This window comes from Colius striatus, chromosome 8 (assembly GCF_028858725.1).
Source record: "Colius striatus isolate bColStr4 chromosome 8, bColStr4.1.hap1, whole genome shotgun sequence".
Taxonomy (NCBI): Eukaryota; Metazoa; Chordata; class Aves; order Coliiformes; family Coliidae; genus Colius; species Colius striatus.
Window position 1 is genome coordinate 2707210 of NC_084766.1, and position 14194 is coordinate 2721403.

Below are 14194 nucleotides of genomic sequence, written 5' to 3' on the forward strand. Positions count from 1 at the left end.
GCTTTAGAACTGGAAGTCTTGACTTTCATGGATCAACTGCCATTTGAATTAACACTGATACATTCTCTCTGCCTCATTAAGACTAAATTATCTTTAATTAGTTCCTCAGATGTATTAGATATAAAGAGTGAAATGTTGAGACTACCAATCAGATTGCTGGCTGGTTAAACTTTAGCTACTGATGCCTAGCTGTAATGAAAACCAATCTCAGTGCAATTTATAAATAACAAAACCTCACTCGAGTGAAGGCTTATTGTAATTGGATTTGTAATTTTACTCATTGCAGTGTAGCTCAAAGCTGGTCTTGCTGTCTAACAAACATAAAAGAAATTGCACGTTGTGCACAGCAAGCAAATTGGTTAGTTGATCAGAGATTAAATTGCAGTGCCCACTACTGGCACGTCTGCTTTCCTTTGTTTTTATGTCAGTTGCTTGTGTCTCTTCAGGTGATGCTTCTGTGTTGTGAAAGCAGAGACTATCTGTCCGTCTGCACCTTTCATTGATCATACTTATTGTGTGGTATTTGGGAGGATGATGAATTTGGGCAGTAGAAGTGCTCTACTATGTCAGTTGCTACAGGGCATTTCCTAAAGGAGTAAGATGACTGATGTCAAAAGAGAAGAAACAAATCTGATTACCAAAGCAAACACTGATGTGTCCTCCTCTCCGTTTTCCCCGCATCTTTGGATTCTGAAAGACTGATGGACTTGAGAACTGAAATGGAACTCTACCTTTATTTTTTGCAATTGAAACGTGCAAAAGCAATGCAAGAGCTGCTGCTGGTAGACTTTAAAAGGGAGTCAAAGTTTTAGAAGAGGGAAAAAGCTGAGTTATTGGGGAACTACAGGAAATACTTTGAAGAAGAGGAAAAAAACCCCTAAATGTAGAATACCTGTGGGTACTGTCCTTTTAAACACATCGTATTGGGCTTTTTTGGCAAGAGGGTTACTGATCAAAGATAGGAGAGGCTGGAAAGCAGAACTACAAAAACATGAGTCAGGTGAAGAGGAATAGGGACAGAATTGTTTGGAAAGGACTATGGCAGAGATTGCCTTACACAATCTTTTTAAGGGAATGTGAGACTTGTATCAATTATTGCTGTCTGGGATGTTGTGGGCAAGTTGGATAAAATGAACTGCTGAGGAACCTGCAGGTGGAAAAACCTGCTATGTACATGAGATGGCTGCACTAATTGTCTCTGCTCATAATAAAAGTCACCCTGAATAATAATGCTTTCTACCTGAAAGGTTATCAAACACAAGAGTGTGTTTTGTGAATTATCTTAAACATTAGTTTCCAACACCTGTATCAAAGTTAAATATAATTGCAGATATTAGTATGTTTAATTTAGCACTGTACATGGTTGTTGTCACTGACATGATACTTGTTCTTTTTCTTAAATCCTTGGAAGGATAAACAAGGCCCAAATTTGCAATGAGGAAACAAAAATAAGCAGGTTAAAGGAGTTACCTTCAGTCACAAAGGAGTGAAATGTTCTGGTTTAACTTCCTAATCTCAGCTATTTCTGCCACATCAATGTATCACAAATCTTAACCTTTTATAACTGGGATGATTAAGAATTTACTTTGAGGTGCCTAATTTTAATTAGCTTTAGTTTAAAGGAAGCCTGTGTGTATTCCTGGTGGAAGCTGTCTGCTTTCAATGGTTTAAATTTCCAGTCACCTGCTTAATTTGTGTGCTGCATGAAAATATTGATGCTCCTGGGGTTTAAAAGAAAGTCAAGTGATTGAACCAGGAGAAGTTACCACCTGAAACACTTGAAACTAGAGATTGATCAGATGTTGAAAACCTCTTGGCAGATGTACCAGCTTGTGGATATGGAGAAGATAGTGTGTTCTCAATTTCAGTGTAGATCGATTAGATCAGCTAGAACTGAGAGAGCACAAATTTTGAAGGCAGAAACACACTTTCCCTCTTCAGCTTCTTAAAATTTAAAGAAATTAACTGCTAAATCACTGACAGTCACAAGGACTCTGTTTAACTCCCTACAGAAAGTAAACAGAGTCACTTTTAAAACTGAAAAGTGTGGTGATTACCACTTCATGTGTGGTAGGCATTGCCTTCTGCCAGTGATACATTTGCAGCGTGTCAATCTGTGTCCAAAATAAAGAGTGGAAGTGTTATCAGCTATTTAAGAACAATACCAAAGGCTATTTTGAAATCTGCAAATGTTTGTGCTGTCTCTGCTAGTGGATACCTAGGAGAGACAGTAAAAGAGCATGGCAAATGCATGCTGATGATTCCTGTTTGCACTCCTCTAGCCTCTAGTTATTTGTGACTCAAGGACTGGGAGTTGCAGGCAGAATCTTTGTATTTAATACCAATGGAATTCTTTCTCTTCAGTTTTTGCAAAATCTAACACTTCAGGATATTAACAAGTGTATTAAGCTGTGTAATTGCTTGGAAGAGAAGTGTTACCTTAGTAGATAACACAGAAATAAAGTAGCCCCGATACACCTAATCTGTGCAGAGTTACCAACCACTGAGAATGGATGTTTCTCATGTTTATCCTCCTCAGTTAGTCACTTAAAGCAAAGTTAAAATCAACAATTTAAACTACAACTTACTTGCCCCTTGAAGTAAATCACTTCTGTGCAGGGTAGATAACTGGAATTAAATGTACTTAGATGGAGGTAATTGGTTTATGATTACACTTTAATGTGTTAATGTAGTTGTTAAGTCATGCTTGATGAAATAAGTCTTTCTGTGCTATTGATTATTAATATCAGGCACTTTAGGGAGCTTTTTTCTTAGCAGAGTCTTTTAGCATGAAGCATGTCTTAGGCTTTATTGAAGAGAACAGTGTGTCATGAAAGTCAACTATGCAGTTCCAAAGTATATTTGTCACTTTGAAGGAATATAGTCACTCGAAATGCATACTCAGTTTCAAGCACAAAAACTTGATGATGCTGGATGCTAAGAGGTAAATGTTAATGCTTTCTCAATACCTTTCGGTTTTGAAACCCCTCTTTTAATTTATTATTGATCTTTACTAAGAGATTATATCTCTACATTTTATTTTGAGAGTGTGCTATGTTTACACAGTTTTAATCATCTTTTGAAGTTTAACTGGGAGTGGATTAAGCCTTGGGTTGCATAGAATTAAAGGAGATAAAACCTGAAATTTGCACCTATTAAAGTGACTTTTGATTCCATCAGTTATCTTTGCCATTTATGCCTCAGTCTGTTGGAAGACAAAAATAGCAAATGCTCACAAATTAGCCTGTGTTCCTGTTTGTGGTGGCTTAGCTCACTCTTGAGCTGAGAAACAGCTGATGGAGAAAGTCTGAATTGCCACAACTAGACCATTACCTGGAAGAAGGCACTGTGTAGAAAGCATCCTGACTCTGGCAGTGGAAAGAAAGCATCCTGACTCTGGCAGTGGAAAGAAAGCATCCTGACTCTGGCAGTGGAAAGAAAGCATCCTGACTCTGGCAGTGGAAAGAAAGCATCCTGACTCTGGCAGTGGAAAGAAAGCATCCTTCATGTGCATCACATCACTGCAGCCACCTATAAGTGCAGCATGGCATCAGGGATTCTTATCTCTCTGACAACTTGTCAATTGATGTTCTTGATGATCTCTGAATATAATCCTGGCAAAAAAGCATTTCTCTGGGAAAGTGTATCCCTTCCTGTTCAGCAGGGCTTTTATCCTTTGTGGATTAAGGGTACACACTACTGAGGTGGTTGAGGACATGAAAAATCACTGCCAGTATTGCCAAAGGTGTATGTGTTCAGTTGTCTGCTATCTTGGCTAACTTGGAAAAGCCACATAGACCTTCTAGGCTACCATGAGAGGAGCTGCTCTGAGTGGGGGGTGAGGGCAAGTTTGTAAGAGTATTTTTTCCAGAACCAGTGACAGCTTAATATGCTATGGAAATAACCTTGTGAAAAGAAAAAATCAGGGTTGGATGCTTGTGTAGACTATTCACGGGTGTTGGTTACAGTAAAAGCCAACTTTCTACCTTTATACATGAGCTTTCTGTATCCTTCTGTGAAGTAGATGATGAGTTAAATAATGAAAACAGCTGGTGCTTGCAGGGTTCTGTTGGTGCTGTTGAACTTAAGCATCAGTCTTACCTGTCTTAAATCTCAAGCTTTTGATATTTTGGTTTTTTTAGGACATCCATCATGTTTGAAATTCTGTCCTGAGTTAACAACAAACGTGAAGGCCTTAAGATGGCAGTGTATTGAATGCAAGACATGCAGTGCATGTAGGATCCAAGGCAAAAATGCAGTAAGTTAGACTGTTGAGTGTTACCTGACTTTGTTGACTTGTAGCTCTATACTCAGTACCTATGACAATATGCATCACTGATGTATAACTTAAAGCAAAACTGTATTAAGTCTTCTTTTTCCTCTTCCTCCCCTCTACCCCCATGCCCTGCTTCAGGATAACATGCTTTTTTGCGACTCCTGTGATAGAGGCTTCCACATGGAATGCTGTGACCCACCACTTTCCCGAATGCCAAAAGGTGATCATACAAATCCTTTCAATGAAAATACTTTATTCACACTCTTTTCTCATGTTAAGTGACCAAAAGCTCTTGAATGTGCTAATTGTTTCTGCATTCATAAGCAGTATGATTTCAGTCATGATTTCAATCATGTCAAAGCCAATTTTGTTGTTCTTTACTTGACACTTTTTTTTTCCTCAAAGAAAAGAGATTAAGGTCTGTGGTCAGTTGACCAGATGAGCTCACTGTGTGTTGAGTTGTTGCCCACTTCATTGAAGGTTGAAAGCTGTCAAAGTATTTGGAGTATATTCATTAACAAAGAAATCCTTAAAATGGGTGAAAGCATTTGCTGCTTTGTGTCTTTAAGAGCAATTTAAAAAAACAGACAAATAAAACATTTGTGCCCTCAGGTTCTCTTTCTAGCCTTCTGATACATAGCACCTCTGACTTCTCTCACATCTTTGGCTTTCCCTGTTTAATCTTAAAATTACATTGAAGGCTTTTTCCTCCCCAAAAGCTTTTTTTTCTCCCCAAATCCCCAGCCTGATCTGTGACCAATTAGTGTTCAGATGTGGTCATCTAATGTTAAAAGGATGCCAAATCCAAGTTGTATTTTAAAACCAACATAATTAAATGTGATCTGGTATTTTCTTCAGCACATTCTAGCCTAGATTGCCTTGTAATGCACCTGTAACTTTTCCCCCATCTGAATTGTGGCTGAAGAAATATCTAGGTAATATAAGGAGGAAGAAGCTAGATCAGAAATGCTTATAAGAACACATTTGCTCACCATCTTCTCAGTTATCCTTGTTGCCTCTCTTTTTTCCCTCCCCTTTCCCTAAGCACTTTGCTTGCAAGAGTTTCAAAGTGGATCATTTTTCACTGTCTATTTTCCCTTCCCCATGTCTCATTCATAAGATAACTTGTTGACTTTGTGTACTTGATGTATATCTTGATAGACACCTGCAGTACAAGTTAAACTAACTGTGTGCAATTAAACTCCTTTTCCTTTACGCAGGGATGTGGATTTGCCAGGTCTGTAGACCAAAGAAGAAAGGGAGAAAGCTACTTCATGAGAAAGCTGCCCAAATAAGGAGACGATATGCAAAACCTATTGGACGACCGAAAAATAAACTAAAGCAACGAATGTTGTAGGTTTCTCTTGATTATTTTTTGCTTGCTTGTGTTAATGCTTCTGAGAATGCAGTCAGTTAAAACCTGATACAGTTTCAGTTACAGTTTTTAACTGCATTTCAAGTTGGGCAAGGTAGGTGAAGAGTAATCGAGCATATGCCTTTTGGCCTTCATTATAGTGAGTGTTTATAGTGTCGTGTCAGAAGATGATGGAAAAACTTCCTGTAACTTGCTTTTCTAAATCACATCGTTCTTAAATGAAACTGGTACCTATAGCAGATGCAACTAAAAGTCTGTATGATAACATATGCCACAGCTGTCTTTTAAGTGTAACTTTAGATAATTGAAGTACATACAGAATCTCTACTGAGTGGATTATAGTCAGTTACTTACATGCAAGTTCAGGAGACTCTTCTGTTCAAAGACCTGTTCAAAAGTTGTATGATAATTACTTTATTAGTTAATACCAACTCACAAAACCCACTCCAAAAAGCAAAGTTCTGGTTTCAGTGGTACTCTGGAAAAAGCCCACTCCTTGGATTCTGTGTTAAGCTGCCACCAGGGAAAGAGGTCGCAGTTCCTCTTGCTTATCAGGGATGTGTTTATCTAAGACAAGAGAGTGCTGTAATTCTTTTGGCATCCAACTTTTGAGGGAGCACTGCAGTTGGACATCTTAAGGCTTTGGTTGGAGGATTGTTTAAGTAGCATTCAAATGCTGAGTTGACATTACCCTGAATGTTAAACAAGAACAGACTCCGTGTTAACTCCAGTAGCATGTTGCCCTCCATCACATGTCCTATCCACAGAAGCCTTTATCCTCCAGCTATTTAACTGTTTGGCTGTGTCAACTCAGCAGCTGAAAAGCTTTTCAGTTCTATCTACTACTCATTTTGTCACGTGGCTGTTACCCAACCGTTTTTCTCTATGGTCTTGAAGACCTGTTTGGTATTCTTCAGAGCTGCAGGGTAACTGCTGTAAAACTGCATTTTGCAGAATATGGATTTCTGGAGTCAGTGGAGCTGATGTGTAGAAATAGAAGGAAAAAAACCTCAAACATTCTTTTTGGTCCTTGCCCTAAAGTTTAGTAGATGTTGCTCTAGGAAGGTAGTACAGGACATGGATGAAGTGTGGAGCTAGATGAAAATATGTAGATGTTAGGAATCATGAGAGCATGGTGTTAAAGGAAGACTGGGTGAAACATGCTTTTAGTTCTCTATTTTCCTTCAGACTAAATAACTTCTGAATTTGAAGGTAATTGGAACAGCCACCCAACTTTCAGTGTGTTAACTGAAACTCCTGTATCATTGTGTGGGCATAATAAAAAGATTTCCTGTATTTCTAGCTACACCTCTGCTTTTACCCCTTTGAAAACTCCTACGCCTTCAGCTGGAGATGATGGTTCTAATACAGTACTGCTATCTTACTTCTCCAAAACCAAGTCCTTCATTTGGGTTCCCACAGTGGATATTGCAGAATGTCTGTCTGGCAGTGTAATTCTGCTTCTTCTCCTTCCTCATGTGTGTAAACAAAAGGTGGGAAAGGTGGTGAGGGTTTTACTCTTACCTTTTGATAATTGGATTCTGAGCTACCACTTTTAAAATACACGTGCAGAACTTCTCTGAGCATTGGGTGATGATTATGAGGGTTTTCTTTGTAGTGTGTGCACCACATAAGGATGTCAGAATAGTACTTGAGAGAGTTCTTTGCATAGTCTTTGTAGTATTGGGAGCACATTTTAATGTCTTATGTAGGCTAAAGTAATCTTGTTTTGGAAAAATAGGGTTTAGGAGATAGAGGCTCTCATGGAATCCTATTTAAAAGTAATTGTGGGGTACAGAAGGTAATTCATACATTAGTGTGTGGTCACATGACAGGCAGGAAGGTTACCTAATGCTTCTTGTTCTTTTTGTGCACTACAAAGAAATGCTGTCCAATAGTACTGGAATAAGTTTGTTGCCTGTTGACCATCTGCAGGAAGTCCTTCACAGGCAAATTACTGGGTAGGATTAACTGAAACCAGGTGTGTGCTGGCCTCTGGCACTAATCACTGCTACATCTGGTCGTGAGACTGGGCCTTGTGATGGACGTAACGTATGGCACCAAAGGTTCAAAGGACTGAGAAGCTTTTGGTTTTGTTGCCTCTTAGGAACTAACCAACTTTAAGGATGTGTGAGTGGAAAAGGGGTTAGTTCTTAAACTGGTGAGCCCTTGGAGTTCAGGAAACCAGATGGTAGCCCCAGGCTGTTCAGTCTCTAATGAGAAGTAACCTGTTGGAATTAATTACTTCAGCATCTCAATTAAGAAGGCAAAAATCTGTGGAAGAAAACTTTCCGCTGCAAAGTAAATAAGCGAACTTCAAAGAGCAGGATGGAGGAGGAAATGAAAGTATTTGATGCAACTGTCTGGCTTAGTTTGGATTTGCAATTTGATCATGTCTCCTGATACCTGTTTCTTTTACTGCAAATATATTTAAACATTATGTCTCTCTCTACTTACAGTGTACTGCTCTTCAGCGTGTCATTCAGTGTTTTTCCTCTCTTCAGTCATTAGCAATCAGCTAAACCTGTACTTCTGCTGTCACAAATGTTGGCTTGCAGCATGCTCTTTTGCTTCCTAGCAGTTAAATATTATTCACCACACTTCCTTCTCAATACCTATATTGGGCCCAATTGGTTTATGGTTTCTTTACAAACAGCACTTGGTGTTAGAGTTCTACTCCGTCATTTCCTTTGCTCTTTTTAGGTTTTGGTATTGTTACAATTTCTGAAGAAAGCAGAGTCTGTTTCTTTGGTTTTGCCCTAATGCTCTTCATAAACTACCTCACTTTGCTTCTAAGTCACTGAACATAATTTTTACTAGTAGTATTGCCATACCTAATCCAGCAAAGGTGTGGAAAAACAGCAGCTTTTTGAAAACTGACTGTATGCCTTTAAAGAACTGATAGACTTTCTCTGCAGCTTAAGCAAATGTAGTCTGAAGTGTTGTCATATGCTGTAATTAACACTGGACCTGTGCATCTCCTTCATGTGTACAATGAACTGTGTGGTGACAGAGCAGTAACTGTACATGGACACAGTGCACTGATGTTATTCTCTAGAGAAGAGTACTTCTGCCATGCTTAAAAGTAGATGGGGAAGGTGTGTACTTGAGAGATCTTACTATCTTGGCTGCTTCTAGTTATATGTACTATAGACTGTTGTTTTAAAAGGGAGGGAGGAGGGAAATAGTTGTATGTTATATCACAGTGTAAAATGTGTTTCCGAAGTGTTTATGTCTTCAGATTTCTTCAAAGGTTTTTTGGTAGGGTGGCATAAGTAACTTGTATGACCTGTGGTACTATTTGGCAGCAGTTACAGGTTTTTAATGGTGGTTTTTGTTTTCCCCATTTTCACACAGGTCTGTAACCAGTGATGAAGGATCCGTGAATGCATTCACAGGAAGGGGGTCACCTGGTAGGGGTCAAAAGACTAAAGTCTGTACCACACCTTCATCTGGTCATGCTGCATCTGTGAAGGATTCAAGCAGCAGATTGCCTGTTACAGACCCCACTCGGCCTGGTGCCACCACCAAAATCACCACCACCTCCACCTACATATCTGCCTCTACACTTAAAGTTAACAAGAAAACCAAAGGGCTCATTGATGGCCTTACTAAGTTCTTTACACCATCACCTGATGGTCGCAGATCACGAGGTGAAATAATAGACTTTTCAAAGCACTATCGTCCAAGGAAAAAGGTCTCTCAGAAACAGTCATGCACTTCTCTTGTGTTGGCTACAGGTACCACACAAAAGCTAAAACCTCCACCTTCTTCACTTCTACCCCCAACCCCCATCTCTGGTCAGAGCCCCAGTTCGCAAAAATCCAGCACTTCTGCTTCTTCTAACTCTCCCCAAAGTTCTTCCAGTCAGTCAAGCGTACCCTCCTTTAGTAGCCTTCCTACTAGCAGTCAGCTAAAGGGACTCTTTGATGGACTCTGTGCCACTCAGGGGCAGCCTCGAGGAAAGGGCCACCCAAGCTATGCACCACTCAAGCCCCTGCCTCATAAACCAGAGTTACCTTCCACAACAAAATGTAGTGACTGGTTCTCTGGCAAGAAGGAGGTTAAGAGTAGGTTTATGTCTCATGCCTGTACCTCTGGATGGGTCGTGGCTAGAGGACAAGCTCTTAAAGTAATTGCTCACCTCAAGGGAACAACTTTCCTTAAAAAGCACAGGATTCTAGGCAGATTAAAGTATAAAGTGACCCCTGAGATGGGGACCCCCTCACCAGGGAAGGGGAGCTTGGCAGACGGAAGGATTAAACCTGATCAGGATGATGGTAAGCAAAGGTCAAAGCGCCAACCAAACCTGCGTCCCGTCCGACCCCCAAATTCTTACATTGTCACATAGGTCTTAGCTATTTCTCTTGTTCTTACTTCTCTTTCATACAAAAGCAACAAAACTCTGACCTTTTGATCTAATGCTGACTAAATCTCCAAAATGTGTCGTTTGTTGTTTTTTTTTCCTGACTAATAACACACCACCTCTTTGTTATTTTCCGCATCTGTAGTGACACTAGGAGCCCCAAATGCCTCCATGAAGTTGCTTATGGCTGTGTAGTAGCGCATGAGTAGCCACTTGTCATGCTACTTCTTGTTCTTCCCCTGCCCTTTCTCTGGCAGTAGTGCTGTCATCATGAGTGTGTGCTGTCAGTGCTTACAATGGTGGGCATTTCAGTTCATTTCCCTCTGCTCCATTGCTTTTTCATGAACAGTTCCATCCTGCTGCAGTCTCCACAACACTCGATCTGTACCGCTGTGAAATAGCTTTTTACTTAAGAAAAGAAGGATTAATGATGTTGGAGTGTAGACTTAGCTTAGCATTGGTCTCCAACGTCTGCTAAAGGTGGTTTTTTTCCTCTTGTGTTTGTTTTTACCTTGTAGGGTATACTGGAGTTTACCAGGTGGCATAGTTCTGGTGATGGAATATACTCCCATTTCTTGAGATTCAACATTAACTTAGTAGAAGTGGATTGTAAAAGCTTAGACAGGCAAGCAAGTACCAAAAATAGTTTATGTAACAGCAGACTACAAAACAAGAAGGGGGGAAGTTTTCCTTACTGTTACCTAGTAATGCTAGGTTTAGTTAAAATGGGGAGCCCTAAGAGCCATAGTTGCTGCAGTCCTATTGAGCAGTATGATTTTGGTAAGGCACGTGTAACCTTCATGTCTGTGAATAAACCTTTTGCTGGTTTTAAATAACAGATACTGAAATCAAACTAAGCATCAAACAAGAAAACACGGATGTATTTCTGGTGGGAAGCAAGGACACTGTTACACAGGAGGATTTGGAAGTATTTAAGCAGGCTCGAGAACTTTCCCTGGAGGTAAGAATCATGTTGCATAAAATGATGTTCTTTCTGTAAATAAAAACTCAGATCATTTGTGATAAATGCCTTTGGATCCAACGTGTCATCCTTGCTGTGAGTTGAATTTGGGAGATGCTGTGTATACAGAGTTATATTCCCCTAGATGGGGAACAAGGCATCATGCTGCAATGGGTCAGATGGCGAGTGACACGTGGGATAGATTTGGAAAGATACACTTCAGCATTTTGGCCACGAGGCTACTGCTCACTGAGCATAGAGATTAAACATTCAATTGCTGCTTTTTAGAAAATGGCATCATAAATGAATGTGCCTTGTACTTTTTACAGTAATGGAAGTCACTTAATTTCTGTTTCAGGTTTACTGTACGAGAGCTGAGATGACCTGCTGTGGGTCAATGTAGTGACTGTTCAGTAGGCTTACTTCAGAGTGTGTTAACAAACACACCCTGAAGATTCAACTTCATTGTTATTTTTGTGCTTCCTTTTGCTCATGGAAATGGTTCCCACCTCCTCCCATCTTTATCTTTCATATGCAGTCCAAAAATGTTAGGTGCCAAGAGTGCTAAAATTCATGGCCTTAAAACTACCTTTTTTCCCCTCCCCCTTTCTTCCTCTTTTTCTGTGGTTTGCCAGCACTTCAGAGTGATCAGTTTCCCTTGAGTATGATAACTGAGATTAGTGTGTGTCGCTATACTGTTGGCTGTTGTGAGGGAAATTCCAGGGACTCTGGAAGGGTTCTGCTGATGCCTCATTGTTTTGGCTTTGAGTTTGAACCACAAGCGTAGAGAAGTCCTCACACTAGATGGTGCAGGAGAAGAGAATGGGGGTAGTGGCACCTCTTATTTGGCTGGGCCATGCACCATCCCTTTGTATGCACTTACTTGTTAACATGGCTCACTTCATGTTTAGTTTTTGGGCACCTTGAGAGGAATTTTCACTGTTTATATTGGGCTGTTTGCAGACTCTATCCTCTCTTTGACCAGGTTGGAAGAGCTTAAGCAACTTTGGGTTTCTCACCCCTTCACTGGGTTAAACTGATGATATAAAGCTGATTTTCCTTTGCCTTTTTCTGTAACTGACATTTTGCCTTTATTGCACCTGTCAGAAAATTGGGTGTAAAAACACTGGTGAAACAAGTGGGCGATACCCTTCAGTGATTGAGTTTGGAAAATACGAGATCCAGACCTGGTACTCTTCACCTTACCCACAGGAATATGCAAGGTAGTAAGTTGCCAAAGTCACCATACATTGTTGGAACGTATTGCTGTGATTTATTGTGTTACTCTTCTCTAATTGTTCATCATTTAAAGAAGTTTAAAAAGTAAACACAGCTTTGTAATTGTGAGGAGGAGGATTTGTCCTCTGTTTTTAACTGGTCCTAGTCAAAGATGCATTAAGAAGGTGAATTTTCCCAGTCTTGACTAAACGTAATCTTGCAGTGTTTATTGGAGTGGGTTTGTTTGGTGGGTTCTTCTGTGGTGTGTTTTTGGTTGGTTGATTGTTTTTGATGTTACTTCCTTTTCTAATGGCTGATGTGTGTATGCCTAATCATTGTAATGTGGTATTCATTTAGATTGAAGCAATGCTGCTGATCCCTTAAATTTAAATGGGGAAGGCCTTTCACTCTGTGGGAGCTTTTTGTTTATGGAATTTGAACCTTTCCTTTTTTGGCATAAAATATCTTTCTGATTTTCATACAGATTACCAAAGCTTTACCTGTGTGAATTCTGTCTTAAATACATGAAAAGTAAAAATATTTTGTTAAGGCACTCAAAGAAGTGTGGCTGGTTTCATCCTCCAGCCAATGAAATCTACAGAAGAAATGACCTTTCAGTTTTTGAGGTGGGTATATCAAGAAATCTCAATTTCTGAATGTAACCAGTTTGTAAATGTTGCAGACAGTTGTAGAACCACTGATAACTTCACCATATTTAAATACTTCCTTGGAGATTCTTCTTATGCTCCAAACCCAAGTCCTTTTTTGCTGTCCTGTTCCATCCTACCGCATTCTCCCATGATTCTTTACTTGCGTTGTGTGCATTAACCAAGCTCTGCTGTGAAAGCCCTTTGACTGGATTGCCTTTCCTTCCTCAGCACAAGTACCTCTTGCACCCATTCCTTTCTGACTGTTTTGAGTGTCTTGGATGTGGATGATTCCAATGTATAAAAACAAGCAAATCGGTTTCTTGTGTATTGTTTGAAAGGTACAAATGTAGCTACTGAGTGCTTTTGCCTTATTTTTGAATGTCTGAGAAACTTGCCCTGAAACGTCCTGGTTGGGTGACAAAGGTTCAGTCCAACTTTGGCTAGAACACACACTGCCTTTAATTTAGAAAGTCAAGATTTAAACTTGTGGATATGTATTGGTTTATAATGTGATTCACTTCATCTTCTGTAAATGTCTGTTGTGATTGGTCATTGCCATTGTCTGTGCAAAACAACGGTAGATGCGGTCTTAGGTCCTTAAATTAGAACAGGATCTTAATATTTGGTTCACCTTTTCTTTGGTTTTGTGCTATTAAAATAATAGCTATCTGCATGGAGATTATAAAACCTCTCCAAGACAGGAAGGAAGCAAAGACTGTAAATCTGCCAGCAGAGGACTTAAGCCGTAAGCGGATTTAACTCTTCGCTTAGCAAGGAACAGAACTGACCTAGTCAGCCCAAAATAATTCATCTTTTCTCTATTAGCAGGTGTTATGAACTGTGCAGCATACAATAGGCAAATCCTGCTTTCCAGGGTGTTTTCATTGCCTACTGCCAACCTGTAAATAAAAAATCATTAAAGAAATAAAGTAAAATGCAGGTCTGGGGGAAAGGGTGGGGAATCGACCCAGCAAACACATGGGAGCAAGGTGTGTGTGGAAGCAACATCCTGACTTTCCACTGCTTTTATTCCCTTTCCTCATTTTAGGTGCTTCAATAAACATTTATGTTAATGTTTCTAAAACTCCAATTGACTTTTCATTCATTTCAAAGGTTAATGTTAGTTGTTACTGTGATAACTGTAGAAAAGTAAGGAAGGACAGCAACAATTACAGACAGCTTCAGGAATGCCATGCCCACATTTTCTCTTAGGCAGACTGATGGGCTTTGTGGTTTCCCTCATGCTTTCTGCTTCTGAGAGAAATAGAAATGAGTTTGGCATTTCAGATTTCTATACCTCTGCCCAGAGCATGATTTTGACAGTCTTGAGAGAAGACTTTGACACAGT

At 39.8% G+C, this 14194-nt stretch overlaps 1 protein-coding gene across 9 annotated transcripts in view; it reads left to right on the top strand.

Annotated features, from left to right (window-relative positions):
* KAT6B (lysine acetyltransferase 6B) overlaps nucleotides 1-14194 on the top strand; it is a 96219-nt gene that overhangs the window by 53551 nt on the left and 28474 nt on the right. For 7 of the 9 annotated variants that reach the window (XM_062001113.1, XM_062001115.1, XM_062001112.1 and 4 more), the window contains 7 exons: nucleotides 4143-4258; nucleotides 4415-4496; nucleotides 5497-5629; nucleotides 9009-9931; nucleotides 10857-10978; nucleotides 12086-12201; nucleotides 12681-12822. In XM_062001113.1, coding sequence (XP_061857097.1) covers nucleotides 4143-4258; nucleotides 4415-4496; nucleotides 5497-5629; nucleotides 9009-9931; nucleotides 10857-10978; nucleotides 12086-12201; nucleotides 12681-12822 — 1634 coding nt within the window. The remainder of the gene's footprint in view (nucleotides 1-4142; nucleotides 4259-4414; nucleotides 4497-5496; nucleotides 5630-9008; nucleotides 9932-10856; nucleotides 10979-12085; nucleotides 12202-12680; nucleotides 12823-14194) is intronic. The other 2 variants (XM_062001119.1, XM_062001120.1) reach the window with 2 other exon arrangements.